The 21394-nt window shown below is 48.1% G+C and overlaps 1 protein-coding gene across 2 annotated transcripts in view; it reads right to left on the bottom strand.

Moving 5' to 3' along the window:
- Positions 1-21394, bottom strand: part of otog (otogelin) — a 62956-nt gene that overhangs the window by 4568 nt on the left and 36994 nt on the right. For both annotated transcript variants that reach the window (XM_085769965.1, XM_085769959.1), the window contains exons 30-52: positions 19152-19308; positions 18843-18869; positions 18430-18597; positions 15848-16120; positions 14210-14327; positions 10461-10540; positions 8574-10272; positions 7184-8183; positions 6916-7093; positions 6595-6746; positions 6426-6515; positions 6143-6329; positions 5254-5474; positions 4817-4955; positions 4148-4336; positions 3722-3931; positions 3510-3614; positions 2283-2387; positions 2089-2190; positions 1874-1972; positions 1587-1627; positions 1201-1276; positions 886-1064 (exon numbers count right to left, since the gene is read on the bottom strand). In XM_085769965.1, coding sequence (XP_085626091.1) covers positions 886-1064; positions 1201-1276; positions 1587-1627; positions 1874-1972; positions 2089-2190; positions 2283-2387; positions 3510-3614; positions 3722-3931; positions 4148-4336; positions 4817-4955; positions 5254-5474; positions 6143-6329; positions 6426-6515; positions 6595-6746; positions 6916-7093; positions 7184-8183; positions 8574-10272; positions 10461-10540; positions 14210-14327; positions 15848-16120; positions 18430-18597; positions 18843-18869; positions 19152-19308 — 5595 coding nt within the window. The remainder of the gene's footprint in view (positions 1-885; positions 1065-1200; positions 1277-1586; positions 1628-1873; positions 1973-2088; positions 2191-2282; positions 2388-3509; positions 3615-3721; positions 3932-4147; positions 4337-4816; positions 4956-5253; positions 5475-6142; positions 6330-6425; positions 6516-6594; positions 6747-6915; positions 7094-7183; positions 8184-8573; positions 10273-10460; positions 10541-14209; positions 14328-15847; positions 16121-18429; positions 18598-18842; positions 18870-19151; positions 19309-21394) is intronic.

The following is a 21394-nucleotide window of genomic DNA, read 5'->3' as shown; positions in this document are numbered from 1 at the left end:
CTCATGACCCCATTTTGACATCACAAATTTCTGGTGACCCTCAATTTAGATGCGCAAGCTCAGAAAGTTTTATATGCTGCATTTTATTTGATCCCGATTTATATTCGAGAAAGTGAAAGTATCGAATATTTTTATCAGAATTCATTTTTTAGACACTAGACATTTCAGGCGACCCCATTTGAATTCCAGGTGACCCCACAGCTTTAGTGAGTCATGGTTGTGGAGAGGAAGCCTGTGGAAGCTGAACTTCATCCAGCTGCTCATTTTGTTCTGACAAGTCAGAAATACGCAGAAACGAACCGTAGCATTAGCGGTAGCAAGTTAGCCGCGTCGCACCATGGTCGGAGATGACATCATCCAGGTCGTAGGTCAGTAGGTCAACCTACAGACCATGGATGTTGATAACATGCCACCATGGGCTCGGAGGGGGATAGCACCAGCATATCATAACAAAATATTGGTGAAATGAACGAGTTTCGCCGCAGATAATGCGTTATATAGAGGCTGCGCTTGGGTGTCCCGAGTACTCGCAATACGGATATACGCGGCTCTCGGCTGGATCTGATTTCGTCAAAACGACTCCAAATGACAGCAAAGTTATCTGGGTGAGTAAATGATCGTATTTTATGCTAGAAATAAGGTCCAGGTTGTAAAAAACGGAAATTATCCTTTCATAACTTGTGTTTTCGCTATGTTATACAAAAACATCACTACAAACTAGGCAGGACATCTCTATTGTCTGTACAGAAGGTGATGTTACCTGTGTTTTTGGAGGGCTTGGAGTCTGTGGTTCTTTTCTAAACAAGTGCTGCATGCTTGGATCCTGTGGTGAGTGTGTTACTAGTGTGTGTGTGTGTGTGTGTGTGTGAGTGTGAGTGGTCTTACTTGCTGGCAGTGGGCAGAGCAGTTGATGCTGGCCGTACGGAGCAGGTGGAAGCCACTCGCCGGGTCGAGGCTGCGGCTGCATTGTCTGCTGTGACACATGCCGTCGTCTCCATGCTCCACCAGTGTCTGACCAGGTCGCAACACACCCCGCTCGCCAAACACACACACCGCCTCCCGCACTGAATGCACACAGAAGAGAGGTCAGAACACCACTTGACTTCATTTTCCGCCTTTTAAATACATTTGATTAAATGTGCAGCAGCTAGAGTCTAAACCACTGAATTAGAAACAGCCTCCCTCCTCGGCAGCGCTCACCACACTTGTATCTTTTGCAAGCACACTGGTTCTGTGGGTCGGACAGGAAGGCCCGGTCCAGCTGGGCGGCTTCTCCCTGCAGAACACAGACAGAACCATACCTCAGTCACATACCGCAAACACACTGACCGGCTCACAGACAATCGACAACATAAAAACACTGAGTTGGTTAAGTAGAAAATCCAGACACCAACGCATTTTGCAGCAGTAAACAGCACAAACAGTTCATGCAGTGTGCTCAGTTTTGCTCTTTTGCCTAGTGATGGACAAAAAACCTTTGTTTTATCAGTGTATTCAGCTGTTTTGAAAATGTGTTGTCTGTTAATGCTCATACATAATTAGATGTCTTTAAATAGACAGACTGAGGGTTTAGAGTCAGGACGCACCAGGCCACATTTTGGGGAGGTGATCTTCTCACAGGAACACTCTGAAAACACAAAACAGAAATGTTCAACATCTCTGCACTTGAGCTGTTTTAGATGTTCAGCTATAGAGTGATGATGACAGCAGCAAACATATCATCATCCTAAACAAAAACAAAACAAAAATACAGATTTTTGATGTAATAATTTAAAATCTAAGCCTTCAAAAACGTTTGCAAACTGAGAAAACACAGACAATCTGGGGTTGACCAACGTTTCCTGAACGCATCACTGACTGTTATTAGTCATACCGCATGTCTGGTTGGGGCAGCAGCGACCCGGACTGGACACTGACACTACAGACATCCCAACTGGGCAGCTGATCTGTGGACACCTGTAGGGCTCACACACTGCACACACACACACACACAATCATTGTGATTTTTTATCATTTTTATTATCATCATTGGGTTAAGAGAGTATACGTTTGTGTCAGATGTGTGTGTGCGTGTGTGTGTGCTCTGACCACAGTGGTAGGTGGGGCAGCAGCGGTCAGTGGTGTTGCTGTCCACTGTTAGCACCTCCCCGTCCTGGCAGAGAGGAGGCGCGTCGGGACACGAGGAGCACACTGAGGGGGAAACACACACATTGTTCATCATCACACCGATTCAAAGACGACTGAAAGTCAGAAACCGTGACTGAGTTTGTGTGTGAACTGACTGCAGATGTGGGCCAGGCAGCAGCTGCCGTCGGCTCTTGTGGCGATCAGAGTCTGGTCCTCTCTGCAGATGGGAACGTCGGACTCGCAGAGCTCAGGATCACACTCTGCAACGCACAGACACTCACTGATGTAACATCAATAAAAGTCAGGGGGCAATTAGCTTAGCTTAGCATGAAGCTCGTTGTGGGTCACCATGTCTCCCCTGGTTCTGTCTACAGGTAAAATTGTGCCCACCACCAGCTCCTATAAAGCTCAAGTATCACCACTAAATAGAGAATGACCCTAACTGTCACTGACTGTCCTTCTAAGGATAGAAAACACTTTGTCCTTGACATTCATCCTGCTGGGGACATTTCCATGAAGAAGGAGAAGTGCTGCATTCAGAACATGTTGGGAAGTCAGAAATTGCAAGCTCCAACTTAGAAAGTCAACATTACAAGGACTAAAAACACTAATTCTGCAGCATTGACTCTGAAATGTTCTCCATTCAAAAACAACATCTCAACACATGATCGTTCCTGAATATAAGACAACCAACCACTTCTTTAAAGCAGAAGTAAGCGATCCGGTCGTTTTGGCTAATGGTGCGTTCCAGGCAGGCTTTTGAAACCGTAAGTTACGGCTTCAAGTCATGACTTACGACTTTGTAGCATTCCAGGCAACCCGTAACTCGTGTTTTTCCGACCTGTTGCCTGTGAAAGTCACTATAACGGCCACTCGTGTTTTTCCGACCCGTGAACTCATACCAGATCGAACTGGTACGACTTCACAGGTCAGAAAAACACGAGTTACGGGTTGCCTTGAACGCACCATAACTTCTTGTCAACTGATGGAGTTAGCAGCTCCCGCCCTCGTCATGGATCTATTGGTCCTCGTCCCTACGTCACCACATTCACGTGCATCCCTTGGCTGCACACACAGAGAGGACTGCCCCTTTATGCCGTTCTCTCTCCTCATTGGATAAAGGTTGTAGGATACAAGGAAAGTTTTCTCCTCGGCTTACAGCAGAGCAGAGTGACTGACAGACCCGTGTTTCAGACCAAACACTCTATATAAGTGATTGCTGTCGGAAGATAGAACTATTTAAGACTTATATTAACACAAACATTCTGCTTACTTCTGCTTTAAACCTCATTTCCAGAGAGAACCTTATCGTCTCATGTCCAGACTGATGTGGTGGTGATGATTTAACAGAGACACTGAACAGAGTGTCCGCGAAAACTCACCACACACGTAGTCCGGGCAACAGGAGTCTGGTCTGTAGTAGGACACCATCTTCTCCCCGTATTTACACTCAGGGGGGAGCAGGTCGCACAGGCTCTGGTTACACACTGCACGGACACAAATGACATCATCACTTCATAAATCGCAGGATAAATCACATCAGGTTTTGTTGACGCGGATATTTCAAAGTGCTCGGGAACTCTTGCCGCCTCACCGCAGACTTTCTGTGGGCAGCAGCTGCTGTCGTCAGCCAGGCTGATGATCACCTCTCCTTCCCGCTGGCACACGGGCACCGCCACGTTGGAGCAGTTGTACTCCACAGGGACGATGGTGTCTTTGTCGCAGCGGTACATGCAGCAGGCATCCTTCGAGGCTTTCCACACCTCACCGTGCGCACGAGGAAGGCCGGAGCTGTCGGTACAGGCTGCAGACACACACAACAAGCCATGATTTCTACTTACACAGCTCTCAGAACAGATTTGATTCTGCAACCAGATTTGTGACACTGTAGTTTCAATGATTAAAAAAAGAGATGACAAAAAGATTAAAGAGTTAACCAAGGCATGTATTTCTCAGATTCCCTCATGCCTTCAAAATTTAATGTTGTAGTCTCCAGTTCAGGTGAAAACTGAGGTCTTACCGCACTTCTCAGGTGGGATACAGAGAGCCGAGTATGGCCGGTGGAGCAGTGTTCCCTCAGGACACACGCAGCCCTCGGTCAGGCCTGAACACTGGTCTGGGTCAGTGTCAAAGTCGTGGTTGGGGCAGGACTGAGAGGTGCAAGCCGGCAGACAGGCCTGATAACGTAGAGTGTCGGGGCACAGGAAGGCTGCAGGAGACAAACACAGAACTTCACTCTAGACTTTACTAATAAAAATCCTAGATTGCACTTCTTGGATGATTCGGCCCAACCTACACACAACTCACTGTAAACAGGTCTTTGTTATGTTCTCTACCGTCTACAGACTATGCAAATTCACACTAGTGTTAAGTTTCATCAAGTTCACATTTGCCATCAAATTCCACTTTAAATAACAATCATAACAGCACTGACAGGAGGGTTCACTGGGACTCTGAAGTTTTATCGGGTGATTTCATATTAGTATTCAGTGATACAGCCTCTGTTCACTACTACTACTACTACTGCAGTCATTTTAAAATACACTGGGGTTCCATGTATGACAACAACAGATCCACCATTAGCCTGTGTGGCACTAGAGTTCACTGCCAGCCTAAAAACTTTGAATTTCCACTTATGATATTACATTTGCAGTCTGATGCAGAGCAGCAGTTTGAATGTTTGACTTACGACAGTGATCCGGGCTCCTCCACTCAATGCAGATATTAAACTTGTGACAGGAAGCTGCATATGCAGCCAGAGCCACACACTGGTTATTGACATACTCTGCATCTCGTACCCAAACTTCACAGAACGTGCTGGGTGGGACCTGAAATTAAAGAAGAGAGACTCCTCACCATCTGTGCACTGTTCTTATTAGTTTTACACACCACTCAGGTGGATGTTACTGCATGTGTTTTCTGATTCGTGTCTAGTTTGTCAAACATGTAGTTTCTCAACAAAGGTGCGACAGCAATGATGGCACATGAATTAAACACATCAGATTTAGTGTTTTAAATATTTCCATCCTTTTTTTTTTGTGATCAATTTTTTATTTTATAAATATTTCCATCCTGTGGAGAAAAAGGACAGGAACCTGGAAACTACATCAGTGATGGGTAACGTACGAAGGCGTGGCAGGTGGAGAAGGTGGGGTTCTGCAACATGAGCAGGCAGCTGGAGCAGTCGCTGGTGGAGCAGTTGAGCTCGCGGCGGCGGCTGTGGCTGATGTAACTGGTGGTGTTGGGAACTTGCCAGCTGTCGATGAAAAGAGCCGGGTCCTCGTTGGCGCCCACCGTGGTGCCGTTGGCCAAAGTCAAGTCGTTGGTCGGATCTCCGTCACAGAAACCTGAGTCGGGCGTGACGTGTCACAAAAACATGACATTTATTTCATAGTATGACACGTGTCCCTGAATGTGACACATGTCCCTGCTACCACATGCAGATGATTTCAAAGTCATACCAGTCCATACCAGAATGACAAAAAACTGTGACAGTTATATTCTATTTTGGATGTATCTATAACAATTTTTAGTGATATAATTACTCAGTTATCGGCACCCATGTTTTAAAAACCTGTCTAAAGATCCAACTGCATGATGCCAGTGTTGCTTGTTGGTTTTATGAATTTACTCAATTGAATGATCACTTTATTTCTTCTCCCTTTAATCCATTTTGGTGAGTGTTTTAAATGTGCTTACTAAATAAATATCTCAATAAATGGTCGCTACAGTTGTCAACTGTCCACATAATGCTCACCAGTCAGCACAACTCTGTCCATGTTCCAGCTCTCACAGATTTGACTTCTTAAATAAAATTATATTTGAAAAAATTGTTTAAACTGACAAAACTTCCAAATGATCAAAGCAGTGGAGACACTGGTTTTAGTGACTAGTTTATGTGTGATCTTCCCAGTTTGAGGAAACCATAAGGCTAATACAGCCCAAAAGCAGAACTAAAAGCATCTGTGCAGGAGTAAGACTACAGTACTACTACGACTACTACTACTACTCTTACCACAGAGGCCCTTGGTTGGAAGCTTGTTGCTGATGCTGTCAGTGTCAATCACCATCATGCCGGTGCTGTGGTACCACTGCAGCTTGAGACCGGCAGGGCTGCGGATCAGGTACATGTTGCCCGTGTCATAGACCTCAAAGCCGTACTTCTTGAATCGAGGTTTGGCGTATCGTGAATTGACGTAGAGCTGGAAGAAAATTAAAAGTGACGATGATCAGACACAGTGTCAATCTGCTGTTCTGCCACATAAAAACACAAGAAGCAGGACGTCAGCGCCTCTTACCCTCCTCTGCAGCCTGTTGATGACGATGTGGTTGGACTTGTGCGTGATGTTCAGCACCACCAGACAAAGGTTGGTGAAATTCCAGAGGAGCTTGAGAAATGAGAAGAAAACCCAGTAGAAATCAGAGACAAATCCAAACAGTGATCTTCTTTAAGGGATCTTGACTTACTGGTGACTCTGAGTCAGCAGGACATTCCTGCACCAGGACACTGACAGTCTCGTTGGGCAGCTGGGTCACTATGTATGATGCAGCCTTGTAGATGGCGACGCTGTTCCCATCGAACGTGATCACATTCAGGTCTGGAAACATTGAGCAGCGACCTGGAAGAGGGACAGGGAGAGACGACGGTGAAAAGACGAAAGCTAAGAAAAGAGACAAATCTGCAACAACGAAAATACGAAGCTGATCATTCTGTCCAGTCAAATGAAAGTGACCCCAAAGAAGAACTATAACTCCTATGAATAACTCCTTTCTGTGTGTGTTCCTCACATGGGCAGTCCCACTGAGGGCAGCACTTGTCTCCATTGACCAGGATGGCAAAGCCGAGCAGGCCGCAGTTGGGGGGCTCAGCGGTGAAGGGACAGCTGCTGGATTTGTTGAACAGGACGAGCTGGTTGTTGACGCAGATGTACTTTGTGCACTCATCAACAATTTCAGCATACGGAGGCTGGAAGGAAATAAGATTTTTTTTAAAATCAAAAATAACTTGAATACTATTTGAAAACTACTGTAACTGAACTGATATAACTGAGCATACAGTGCACATCCTAGTGGTGGACGCGGCCATGGACGTGGTGTCCTCTGCTGTAGCTGTGGTCGTTTCCGCTGGTGCAGGAGGAGTTGTTGCACCTGGACTAGTGCGATCCACTCGGTCCAACTCAGGAGTTGCCGTGGTAACTGCTGGGTGTGAGGTCGTGGTGGGTGCACTGGGCGCCCGGGTGGAGATGAGCGTCTCAGGCGGAGGAGTCACGGGTTGCGACGTTGAAGGCGATGTGTCAGTCTCTTTGGTTGTCAGGGCTTTCTTCGTTGTGGGTGGCACTGTGGTGGTTGTCACGGGGACGGCTGTGGATGTTGTGATCGTTGCTAAGGTAGGAACCGGAGCTGAGCTGGTCGTGGTGGTGGGGCCAGGGAGAGCTGTTGATGTTTCGGTGCGTTGGGTCGTGCTCGCTGTGGGGGTCGACTCAGTTGCAGGTGACACTCCCGACGTGGTCGTCGTGGCGAGACTTGGCGTGACAGTCGGCTGGCCGGGAACAGTCGATCTAGTGGTTACTGTTGAAGGCCTTGCTGCCATGGTAACCCTCGCAGTGACCGGCCTGGTGGTTGACCTCTCAGTCAGCGTGATTCTCGTTGTCACGGGTACTCTGGGCGTCGTCCTGATGGTGGTCGTCCGTGTGACGGTTGTAGTTGTCGTGGTGGCCATAGCTCTGGTGGTGGACACCAACCGGGTGGTGACTTTTTCCGGGAAAGCCGTCGTCCTCAGAGCTGCTGAAGTGGTTGTGTGCACTGGAGACCAGGATGGAGGCGGTGTGGTCGTGGCCCTCGTTGTTGCCTCCGCTCGGCCCGTCACTGGACGCGTTGTCTCCGTTGTGGGCTGTGTGACGACAGGTCTAGTTGAGGTGGCAACAACACCTGGTGGAGCTCCTGTGGAGGCCGTGGTGAGAGACGTCTCAGGAGTGCCAGGCGCAGGTGGTGGGGGTGTGACCAGTGTCCTGGTTGTAGTAGCGGCAGGTTCTGCTGTTACGATTTCCAGAGAGGTTGTTGTAGTTCGAGCGGTGGAGGCGGTAGAGGCGGTGGAGGTGGAAGCAGTGGAGGCAGTGGAGGCGGTGGAGGCGGTGGAGGCGGTGGAGGCGGTGGAGGCGGTGGAGGCGGTGGAGGCGGTGGAGGCGGTAGAGGCGGTGGAGGTGGACGCGGTGGAGGCGGTGGAGGCAGTAGAGGCTGTGGAGGTGGTGGAGGCAGTGGAGGCGGAGGCCGTGGAGGTGGAGGCCGTGGATGCGGTGGATGCGGTGGATGCGGTGGATGCGGTGGATGCGGTGGATGCGGTGGATGCGGTGGATGCGGTGGAGGCCGTGGAGGCTGTGGAGGCCGTGGAGGTGGAGGCCGTGGATGCAGTGGATGCGGTGGAGGCCGTGGAGGCTGTGGAGGTGGATGCGGTGGAGGCGGTAGAGGCTGTGACAGCGGCTGACGTTGCAGAAGTGACAACAGGCTTCGCCGTTGTCTCTGGAGGACGAGGGACCTCAGTGGTTCTAGTGGAAGTGACCACTGGGCTGACAGTTTCAGACGTGACCTCTGTTGTAGTCTTCACTGTGGGGCTGTGGGCCAGGGTGGATGAGGTCTCCGGGTGGGGGGGGCGCCACGGCTCGGAGGTCTGCATAGTAGAAACGGGATGGGTGGTGCTCTCTGTTGTTGGTGACTGTGGTACAGTGGTGGTTTCTGTGAAGGACACTGGTGTTTCGATTGGTTTTGTTGTCGCAGGAGGAGCTGTGGATGTGGTGGAGGTTTCTGGAAGCTCTGGCGGTCCGGGAGTCACAGTCTGAGTGGTTCTCTCTGTTGTTGGGACGGCTGCGGATGAGGAGGTCCTCTCGGTGAAGGTCGTGGAGGTGGAGACAGGAGAAGTAGTCCTGTCTGTGATCTTTGGAGGCGGAGGTGCAGCCGTTGTTGTGGTTGCTACTGGTATTTCTGACACTGTAGTTTCCTCTTTCTTTAGTGTTGTTCTCCAGTCTGTAGCAGCTGAGATAGGAGGAGGTGGTGCAGCTGTGGTCGGTGCTGCATGAGGTGGGGTTGACGTTGGTACCTCAGGAGCTGCTGTAGAGGTTGTCAGTTCAGGAGCGGTGGTATACTGAAGCCTCTCTGCACTAACAGGCGGTGTTGTTGTTCCTGGACTGGTGTGTGGTGTTGTTCTGCTGGTGATTGTAACTGGTATGGCCAACTCCGTGGTCTTTGCTGAAGTGGTTGTGGGCGAAGACACACTTCCTGTCTCCAAGTCGGTCAGGGATGGGAGAGGTGAAGCGGTTGTATGCGATGTGCTTCGTAAACCAGGAGGGAACGGTGTAGTAGTAGTTGGGGGAAGTCTCTCCACACTTACAGTCTGTGTACTGGTCTCTGTGTACGCAGAGGTGGCCGTACTGGGAACAGTGGTTCTGTCTGAAACAATGGACGTGTCTGAGGTCGGAGTGGGACCCGGAGGAGCAGCTGTTACAGTCAGAGGAACCACTGCTGAGTGTGTTGTAGCCTCCGTGGTCTCTTTGGTTGGTGAGACGACAGAAGGTGGAGTACTAATGGTGGTTGGCCACTCAGTGGGAGTGGCGGTTGGTGCCGGGGGCGTCACTGGCAGCAGGGCGTCGGTGGGCTTGGTGGAGGAGGTCAGCCAGAACAGAGCAGTGATGCCATAAGGAGGGCTGCCTGTCCGGAACGTGCTGGAGCTGAACGTGCTGGAGCTCAGAGCCTGGGACGTCCCTGTCACGGCGGTGGGAGGGGCTTCGGTCACTCTGGCCGTAGACAGCGGCTCCGCCACCTCTGGCTCCACAGCAGGTGGCGCTGTCGGGGCAGACGGGGGTCCTGCTGTTGTGGACAGTTCAGGCGCTGCAGGAGAGGTGGGGAGCGTCCGGGTCGGCCCGTCCGGGGCGGGTGGAGCCTCGGTGGAGGTGGTGTGTGTGGTGGTGTGTGTGCTGATAACAGAAGGAACGGTGGGAGCTGCAGTGGTGGGACCACTGAGTGGAGGGGTGGAGGATGAGGTGGAGAGTGTGGTCTTAAGAGGGGTGATGGAGGCAGTAGTGGTGGCTGCAGAGGTGACGGCTGCAGACACCTGAGCAGTGGACGGTGTCACGGGCTGCACAACAGCTTTAACACCTGAGAGCAAACAACGGGTGTGTGTTAGAGGAGCACTGAACATACATAATAACAAATTACATATTTGTATTGGATGAGGTCACCACACATGTGACGGTGTATGTTAGTTTAGTATTTAATTGACACATGCAAGTTTTTTTAAACTAGTAAGTAATAAACAGGAAAGAAATCTATTAGGAGTTACTCACAGTCTTCAAGGTAGACACAGCGACGAGTGACCTCATCCAGCACCATGTGGGGGGGGCATACAGGAAGGCAGCCCTCCACTCTGCACAGAAAGCAGCAAATGTCAGAGTTGCCTGCTTGTGTTGTCAGATTGAAGCTGTGTGAGTACTGATGTATAGTCTTATCTCCCCCAAACAGCCTAAACGTATAACTTACAGCATGCCAACTGTACAATAAAAACCATTACTTGAAGGTTATGGAAGGTGATGGTTATGATTAATATCACTGTTGAGTAAGAGTTTTTGGAGATTTGAACCCAGGTCACAAACAGATGAGGCCCACACTGCATTTGTAGCCAGTCATCAGGGAAATACACCAGCACTAGTAATATGGTTCATACTGTATGTGTGGATATAACTTGTGGTTCCCAGGTAATGTAGCAATGAATAATAATGTACTCTATTATTATTATTATTATATTCCAAAACCCCTCATGAGTGGATTCATATCAAGGAAGTTCACGTCGCCCGGATCGGCGTCACCGGGGCCCCACCCTGGAGCCAGGCAAGGGGTTGGGGCTCGCAGGCGAGCGTCTGGTGGCCGGGTTTCTGCCCACGGGACCCGGCCGGGCCCAGCCCGAAAGAGCGACGTGGGCCCGCCTTCCAGTAGGCCCATCACCCGCAGGAAGGATCATGAGGGGTCGGTGCCGTGTGCTCTGGGTGGCAGCCGTGGGCGGGGGCCCTGGCGACCCAATGCCAACGACTCTGGCTTTAGGGACATGGAATGTCACCTCGCTGGGGGGAAAGAGCCTGAGCTAACGCGGGAGTTTGAGCAGTACCGGCTAGAGATAGTCGAGCTCACCTCCACGCACAGCCTGGGCTCTGGAACCCAACTCCTTGAGAGAGGCTGGACTCTCTTCCACTCTGGAGTTGCTCACGGTGAGAGGCGGCGAGCTGGTGTGGGCTTGCTCATAGCTCCCCAGCTCAGCCGCCATGTGTTGGAGTTCTCTCCGCTGAACGAGAGGGTCGCTTCCCTGCGCCTCCGGGACGGGGATAGGTCTCTAACTGTTGTCTTGTCCTACGGACTGAACAGCAGTGCAGAGTACCCGGCCTTCCTGGAAAGTGCTCCAACGGCCTCCCCGATCTGAACCCGAGCGGTGTTTTGCTATTGGACTTCTGTGCTAGCCACAGTTTGTCCATAACGAACACCATGTTCAGGCATAAGGGTGTCCATCAGTGCACGTGGCACCAGGACACCCTAGGCCGGAGGTCAATGATCAACTTTGTAGTTGTGTCATCTGATCTCCGGCCGTATGTGTTGAACACTCGGGTGAAGAGAGGGGCTGAGCTGTCAACTGATCACCACCTGGTGGTGAGTTGGATCCGCTGGCAGGGGAGGAAGCTGGTCAGACTTGGCAGACCCAAGCGTATCGTCAGGGTCTGCTGGGAACGTCTGGCAGAATCCCCTGTCGGGAAGGTCTTCAACTCCCACCTTCGGGAGAGCTTTGACCGGATTCCGAGGGAGGCCGGAGACATTGAGTCCGAATGGACCATGTTCTCCACTTCCATTGTTGACGAGGCCGTCCGGAGCTGTGGCCGTAAGGTCTCCGGTGCCTGTCAAGGCGGCAATCCCCGAACCCGGTGGTGGACACCAGAAGTAAGGGCTTCTGGCTTCTTCAAGCTGAAGAAGGAGTCCTACTGAGCCTGGCTAGCTCGGGGGACTCCCGAGGCAGCCGACGGGTACCGGCAGGCCAGGCGGACAGCAGCCCGGGCGGTCGCGGAAGTAAAAACTCGGGTCTGGGAAAAGTTCGGGGAGGCCATGGAGGAGGACTACCGGTCGGCCTCGAAGAAATTCTGGCAAACCATCCGACGCCTCAGGAGGGGGAAGCCGTGCTCCGCCAACACTGTTTACAGTGGAGGAGGGGAGCTGTTGACCTCGACTGGGCGTATTGTCGGGCGGTGGAAGGAATACTTCGAGGATCTCCTCAATCCCACTGACACGCCTTCCATCGAGGAAGCAGAGGCTGAGGACTCAGAGGTAGATTCATTCATTACCCAAGCCGAAGTCACTGAGGTAGTCTGGAAGCTCCTCAGTGGCAAGGCACCGGGGGTGGATGAGATCCGCCCTGAGTACCTCAAGTCTCTGGATGTTGTGGGGCTGTCGTGGCTGACACGCCTCTGCAGCATCGCGTGGCAGTTGGGGACAGTGTCTCTGGACTGGCAGACTGGGGTGGTGGTCCCTCTCTTCAAAAAGGGGGACCGGAGGGTGTGTTCCAACTATCGGGGGATCACACTCCTCAGCCTCCCGGGGAAAGTCTATTCCAGGGTACTGGAGAGGAGAATTCGGCCGATAGTCAAACCTCGGATTCAGGAGGAACAATGCGGTTTTCGTCCTGGCCGTGGAACGCTGGACCAGCTCTACACCCTCCACAGGGTGCTCGAGGGTGCATGGGAGTTTGCCCAACCAGTCCACATGTGTTTTGTGGACTTGGAGAACGCTTTCGACCGTGTCCCACGTGGCATCCTGTGGGAGGTGCTCCGAGAGTATGGGGTCGGAGGCCCTCTGCTCAGGGCTGTACAGTCCCTGTATGACCGGAGCAGGAGCTTGGTTCGCATGGCCGGCAATAAGTCAGACCTGTTCCCGGTGCGTGTTGGACTCCAGAAGGGCTGCCCTTTGTCACCGGTTCTGTTCATTATTTTTATGGACAGAATTTCTAGGCGCAGCCAAGGGCCGGAGGGGGTACGGTTCGGGAGCCACTTGATTTCATCTCTGCTTTTTGCAGATGATGTGGTCTTGTTGGCTCCCTCGAGCCAGGACCTTCAGCATGCACTGGGGCGGTTTGCAGCCGAGTGTGAAGCAGCTGGGATGAGAATCAGCACCTCTAAGTCCGAGGCCATGGTTCTCGACCAGAAAAAGGTGGCTTGCACCCTCCAGGTCGGGGGAGAGTTCCTGCCTAAGTATCTTGGGGTCATGTTCACGAGCTAGGGAAGGATGGAGCGCGAGATTGATAGCCGGATCGGTGCAGCGGCCGCAGTAATGCGGTCGTTGTATCGGTCCGTCGTGGTGAAGAAGGAGCTGAGCCGAAAGGCAAAGCTCTCGATTTACCGGTCAATCTACGTTCCCACCCTCAACTATGGTCATGAACTCTGGGTCATGGCCGAAAGAACGGGATCTTGGATACAAGCGGCCGAAATGAGCTTCCTCCGCAGGGTGGCGGGACACTCCCTTAGAGACAGGGTGAGGAGCTCTGTCACCCTGGAGGAGCTCGGAGTAGAGCCGCTGCTCCTCCACATCGAGAGGAGCCAGCTGAGGTGGCTCGGGCATCTGTATCAGATGCCCCCTGGACACCTCCCTCGGGAGGTGTTCCGGGCATGTCCCACTGGGAGGAGACCCAGAGGAAGACCCAGGACACGCTGGAATGACTACGCCACTCGGCTGGCCTGGGAACGCCTTGGGGTCCCCCCGAAAGAGCTGGAGGAAGTGTCCGGGGAGAGGGAAGTCTGGGGATCCCTGCTCCGACTGCTGCCCCCGCGACCCAGATTCGGATACAGCGGATGAAAATGGATGGATGGATGGATGGATTATTATTATTATTATTATTATTATAATGAAGACAAACACCACTGAGAAAAGATAGATGCATTGTTGAATACATTGCTGATTTTAAATCAAGAAAAAAAATCAGAAGAAGAAGAAAATGTCTGGTAGGGTTAGTACACTGTCCACAAACTGGTGGAGCTGTTGGAGGTAAGGGAAAGGTCAAAGGTCTCACTGTGGGATGGTGGTGCAGGCCTCGGCTGACGGGTCGCTGCAGGTCTTGAAGCAGGGGCTGATGCAGGAGTCGTACCTCCACTGACACCGAGGGGCTGGAGGGGCATCTGGGTGGGGCCCTGATAAAAAAACCAATTACTTTGTACTTTCACTGCAAGATCACACACAAACATTATGTTTTTTTTAATTCTCAACTGGCATATTTGAGCGATCAACTAAAGCGCTATTATGGACCAAAGAAGAAGATGCATCACGCTGACAAATAATCAGCTTTGAAGGATGCTCTTCTGATCTTCTAGGAACAATGACATCTGCAAAGATTGCCCTTTTGTTTTTGAGTAAAACTGTTTCATATCAGATTTAATATAGAAATTAACATTTTTTAATAGGTTAACAGTTGGAAAAACGTGTATTGAGTGCCATGTGTATTTGTACAAATAACTAGTTTGGTATCTTTGTAAACTTTGTAAACTTGATTGAATCGTAAAATAAAGTTGTGTGGTTCTGAACAATATTCATAGAGTAATTTTTAAGCCCTCTGTGTTTGCAGCAGGATCAAAACGGTCTACTGACCATTAGTATCCTTTTGATATGAGTCATAAATCATGCAACGTTTCATAAGAAAAGTAGATCACATTACTAATCTACTGGCTGAAAAGACTGCAGAAATGTTTTCACGGACCAGTAATGTGATGAACTTAGAAAGCCATTAACATCCATCCAGTGTCTGGACTTCAGCTCTAGCTCTGTAGGTCTGTGGCATTCAGTGCTGTCAGCATGAAATCCAATCTGCTGCTGGCCGCTGCTCATTTTCCATTAAGTAAAACAAATGCTTTCGTATTTTTAGCATCAGCGATTAGCCTGGATGCTTTCGGAGATGAACACTGCCGGTTTTGACCTTTGACACCAGAAACGGGACATGGGCTGGACACTAAGAAACATCTTCTACTGACATGATTCTCATCAGGTGAAACCTTTGTCAAGCAATAAACACACTCAAGTGGCCATAGACAAAACCACTGAAGACTTATTCCCTATAATTAGGAATCATCTGTATCATGACAGTTGACAACTTCTTAAAATTAGAGAAATAAAAAACAATGAACTAAATTCCTGGAAACATTCCCCATGATGTGCAAAAGGTATCAAGGTTTTTTTTTATTTTTAAACTAGCAAATGTGTATTTGTATGCAGTCCTCTTGGTTATCTTGGTTCATGTGCTCTCTCCAAGCTGCTAAATGGACTCTGCCAAACATTATTTGTGGCTGAGACAACATCTGTCTACAACCACCACTGAACTGTAGCAGGTTACTTACAGAAGAGTCTGACTACACTTGTCTTCATATTTCCTGCTGCTCAGTTCATTTCAAGTCAACAGCAGCTTGTGAAAGTTATAAGACTTAATCATCATCCATGTTGATTGATTTTAAGTTTTTTTGGCCTTATTTAAGTTGCAAATGATGGAAGTTAAAATGAGTGAAAATAGTGAAAATTAGTAAACAGAAAAAAAAAGTTGTTGAGATTTCAGGGTATGTACAGTAGATTTGAAATGTGGACATGGTACTGGATTGAAGCTAAGGCTGCAGGACACTAGAGTTTAATCTGTTTGGTGGTGTGATGCGTTCACTGTGCTGCTGACCTGTCAGCCTGAACAGCGTGGCTTTTCGGAAACTGCTGGTGTGTCTGTATTTGAGCAGGCGGAGCAGTGTGGCGTGCAGGAAAAAGCCCGGCTTGGCGTGGGCCTCCAGCGAGTCATAGCCAGGGATCCAGGTGTTCCTGTGCAGGACAAAGGTGGCTCCATCCCAGAATGCCTCGCTGTCCTTCCACTTGGCCAGCCTCACCTGGCCGCTGGGGCTCGCGTACAGGAAGTAGTTTGGTCTGTCGGCTGCCTCAAAGGAAACCCGTGATGTGTCTGTGTAGACAGAAACAAAGACGATTCATCAGTGGGCCAGGAAAAGTATCACACGTATCGTATGTCTGATGTATGAAATATGAATCTAATATCAGACACATATTAGCAGCTGCGACTCTGAAGCCCCTGAACTCACTCACTCTGCTTTACGATTTATTACTGGAGGTAGTTATAACACATATATAACACTGCAGCCTCTATGCCAAGGTTGGGTAGCTTTTATAAAGCTCATATTGGTCTTTTACCCCCTTACATTACGTCACTGCTTTCTTTTAATTGCAGGCTGTAATTAGATACGGCCAGTTGATTAGATCACTCAGCAGGTTAGGACTGCTTTCAGTGAACCAGGGAGATCCAAGGCACATTAAATCTTCAATTACATTGCACTTTACATCCAAATGTTCCTATTTTAGCTTATTTTATTTCAATATTTGAATCATTGCTAAGGTTTTTATTTATTCTTAATGTTGTTGTTAATTTTAATTCAGTCCTTCTTTCATGTAAGCTCCACACGGTTGTTTCTTGTGTCTAGATCCTATTAACTTACCCATTCCTCTGTTTCTACCTCAATGCATCACTGGGTTAGAAAAAAGGTTAAGAAGAAGTAGAAGTAGATTATACACCCAGTATATACTGAATATAAACTGTATGTAATGGAACAAAGTTTGGTTGAACTTCTCTGTGATGGATCCAGAGTGCAGCGGGATCTAAACAGTGAGAGCAGCTTGATTCACTCTTGGATTCCTCTGAACAGCCTCTAGCTCAGGTTGCTATATTAGCATTTTGGCAATCAGATTATCTGATACTGGTAGTCAATCTAGGGTCATCTCCTCCATCAGTGTTTTCACTGTGATACTTAGATCACTCCAAACACTGAAGAGGAGAGCATCAGCAGAAAGAGTTTCTCTCTAACGCTCAGATTTTTTTATATTAGCTTGAGGAGGAGATGCTTTGTTCAACAATAGGAAGAGCGATCAGAGAATCACGGGATAAAAATGAGAGGAACAGAAGGATCTGTTGTGGATGAAACTGAGCTCACCTAGATGTCAGATCTTTATATATTATATCTGATCCATCTGAATAACCTAACATCAGGGTATAAAGGTGTCAGCTAACTTGTCCTGCTGTGAGCACAGCGACTGGTGTAAATCACTTTAAATAGAAAGAAAAAAGTAATTCCATCCATCTTTAATTGTGTTGAATAATGTGAATCCTCTGTCGTTTGTGTTGATGTGAGTGTATCTCACGGAGAGAAGGTCAGGGTGGATGAGTGGGTGTGTGAGCACAAAGTGTGTGACACCAGAGATCGCAGTTCTCATCTTGTCTCCTAGCAACAGTGAACACTGAAACAAAGTGGTTTAGTTGCCTCAACTTAATTACAGAAAGGGAAGATCAGAAAACACTCATGTGAGTCATTTTGTCATTAGTGTAAAGAGGCTTGTGGTTCAACAGGCCAACAGAAATACAGTCACGTTGCCTGGAGGCCAAGATCCTTGTGTCTTTCCCTCAGCAGCCCTCTCTGTTCTGCTGGAGGGAAAACATTGCTGCCTGCAGTATCTCCACACCGATCAAATGTTCCCAAAGTCCACTACACAAGTTTTCTTTCAAGGCCTGATACTGTATCTACTCTATCAGGAGCGACACTAAATGACTGTAAAATAAAACTAAAAAACCTCTCAACTAACAGCGAGGTTCCCACACTCGCTCAGACGTCAAATTAAATGATGTTTCCATGATGTTTCCAAAGTCCTTTTCAAGAAGCTCCCACAGACTGCTTTTGTAAAGTTAACAGACAATGAATCTTCAGTTGTGTCTTGTGTTTCTGTCCACGTGGAAAGATTTTAAACAAGACAATAAAATAAACGTAATGACCAGAAGCTGAATTGGTGGAAATTTATACTTTATACTTAACTTCTCTGTGATGTTTAATAGTAAGAAACATTTATAGACAATAACATTTGAAAAGAAAATGTTATAAGTAGTTTGAGGCTGTTTCAATTTTTTGTTCCGTGCTCCCAGAGAAAGAGAGATGAGGCAAATCAGTGACTATGAGATCTGGTACTCTGCACCTACAAGCAGAAAGTTTTGAGGTCATTGGTTTAGACTTAGTTTGTTCTCCAGCAAACTGTTTTATCAGCTGCAAAAGTAAATGAAACTAATCTTTTCCAGAGTGAAAGTGAAGGCGACGACTGCTGACAGGAGAGAGAGAGTGATGCAGAGAAGAAAGTAAATGCATAATGAATAAAAAATAAATAATCCCATAACAGTCGAACAGTTGAATCTGGCCATGCGAAATAAAGTAAACTCACCATGTGGTCGGGCTCTGCTGAGGCCTGGCGTCATCATGAACTGTGACAGGATGCCAGTGGTGGTGGTGTTGAGCTGCTGCAGCAGCACAGAGCCACTGGATGTGCTGGCTGCCAACAGTGTGGTCTGATTGTTGAAGGTGATGAGCCTGAAGGGGCCTTTACCCAGAACTACAGACAGGAGGCAACGTTAGTGCAGCAAATCACATCCACTCTACATCTGTCACTCAGGAAGAAGAAAACTGATGGATTGATCAGCCATTTGAAATATTACTATTCACACATGAATTTTCGATGAGGACAACATCACACTAATAAATACAGTGAACAATGGCTGCCTATTGATTAATGCCAGATAATCAAGTCTCATCAATAATGTTGTAGCTTCTTCCAGGTGAGTGGAGGAACTGTGGTACCTTTGTTGAAGAATTCACAATCATACGCTGCAGAGAGAAAAGAGATAGTATAACAATATAATGAGAATAAAATAACAATATGAACAGTAGTAAACATTACAAGATTACAGTGAGCTTCATGATAAAGGAACATCTCTTTTCCAAACGTGGCTCATCATTCTTTATAAAGTGCTACTACTGAAGGCTCTATTAGTGGTTAATGATTTATCAATGTTTTGAAGGTTGGTAAGTTTAATTCTTAAGAAAACTGACTTCTATTCTACAAACTCCTGTGATTCAGAGGAATGATGAAGGTTGTTTCTGACTTACGGCACAGAGAGGGCGATCGCCAGTCTACAGGAACGCCCTGGTGGCAGCAGCGCTGAGCGTACGCCGCCACGCTGGTGCAGAAACACTCACAGTCACCGCCTCTGCTGCAGGCGCACGTGTCTGCCAGACAGTTCATGTAGAACCAGGTAACATCCACCTGCACAAGAAGAAAACTTCAAACACTCAAAATAGACATTTCATAATAATAATAATAACTAGAAAATTTCCTCTCGGGAAATTTTGAATGGGCCACGGGAGCTACTGCGGGTTGTGCCATCTCTGTCAACATGGGAATCAAACCCACGATCTTAAGGTCAAGACAGAGCTGATCAGACAGACATGATCATCTTTCTATAAGCACTGATATGGAGGAGCTGTAACCACATTAGGTTAACTGTGTGTGTGTGTGTGTGTGTGTGTGTGTGTGTGTGTGTGTGTGTGTGTGTGTGTGTGTGTGTGTGTGTGTGTGTGTGTAACTGTAATCACATGAAGCTGGCTCTAGAGTCTGTGTGTGTGTTGTAGTTAGTTAGTAGCTGCATCCTGTGTCAGTCTGATTTAGCTGTGTCTGTGTTTATAAACATTTAAACGAGCGCCAGGTGGATTGTTTATGAAGTTAACGAGCTCTGGCCTGAGGATCAAAGAGGTTACCACGGCGATAGGGGCCCCCGCAGGCTGAGACAGACAGAAACGTGGAGAAAAGGAGCCATTTTCTGCCTCTAAACCGGTCTCACAATTAGGCTCAGCATGACAAAACGGTAACTCCTATCAGAACAAAACACAGATCAACGTTGCTCTAAGGACTTACTGAAAATTTCGGTACGATTTGGTGTTTCTACAGTAAATATTTTGGCGACGCTGGCAGTTTTAAAACATCAGGCCGTTCTGCTCCTCTCAGAAAATATTTGTATTGGACTCAATGAGGAGCAGAGACAGACGTGGCCGCACTCAGAGGCTGATTCTGTAAGTTCTGTAAGTCTCTCTGATATTTTGAGCACATGACATGAGAGATAACAAGTTTGTCTTACAAATTCTGAAAAAATTATGTCTGTAGAGTGTAAATTGTGGCCGTGGTCACAGTTTATCCAGAAAAAATACAGAATGTTTCTTCACTCTCTCCCACTCTAACTGATGATGTCACGCACTCTGACACGAACATTCTATGCAATACACACCCATTATAAACTCATAATTTCTCCAAAAATGATCATGGTCATTGATCAGGGATTGATCAAAAACTATATGACCTATCAAAACGTGGAGTAATACGACAATACACAAGACTTGTGTCTACTGTTTAAAGTTTAAATGGAGTCTCTAGGTGAAAGTATGCCTGAGCAGTAGACTTTTGTTAAACTCCAATGATTGGTCTTTTTCGCTCTTTTTTTTCCGCCCGTCCCATTGACTTACATGCAAAAATTTTGCGCAGTAAATCGCGACTTACGTCGCGAATAATTCGTACACTGTTGAGAAAAGTAATAGCACAGCGATCCCGATCAGGACGCACATTTTGATATATAATTTGTCCTGCAACTCTTCGAGTTGCAGGACTAGTAGCGAACCGAAAGTTGGCCGGAAGTGGAAAAATAACTAGATAAAGTATCATTTCCTGATGGAAATGCGTGTGACTGCTGAAAGCAGCTGAACGCTGTTGCAGAATTAGCAAATAGTGCAAGCAGTGATCACCATACAAATGGTTGCCCAAGGTAGGTATCGAACCCACAACCTCATGATCAGCAGACTTTCACTCTGCCTCTAGGCCAGTGTATACACAGTTGCAGAGACTGTTGTCTGTTGATGAACTGCACTCTGTCTCACTCTGAAGTTAACTAGCCCAAAGCTGTAGTTCCAGTGCAAATCAATCTTAGTGCAGTGGTATAAACAAGAAACATGTTAACATAAACCAAGATTGAAAGAGGTAAAGAGAATAGGTGGGGGCGCATATGCATTATCAAGTTTGATCTTGTGACCAGACCAAGTGGTATTGGTTAAAGGTCAAAGTGGCTGACACTAACAAGACTGCTCAGGTGGGATCTGAACCTGTGACCTTGTGATTGGTTGGCAGGAACCTTATCCACTAGGCCATTCCAACTCTTCCAATGAAGTAGAGGTTGAGACTTTGATGAATGTGAGATTTTTCAATGATGCTTAAAGTCTCACTCCCCCGACCCTTTTCGGCCATTTTAAAACCAGCTCATTAGCCATGCACATTAGCAATTCACCTCTGGGGGGTGGGCGGAGACTGC

This window comes from Trachurus japonicus, chromosome 3 (genome assembly GCF_045865225.1).
Source record: "Trachurus japonicus isolate A0001 chromosome 3, Traja_1.0".
Classification (NCBI taxonomy): domain Eukaryota; kingdom Metazoa; phylum Chordata; class Actinopteri; order Carangiformes; family Carangidae; genus Trachurus; species Trachurus japonicus.
Note: the sequence above shows the minus strand (reverse complement) of the source record. Positions and strands in the feature narration are given on the sequence as shown.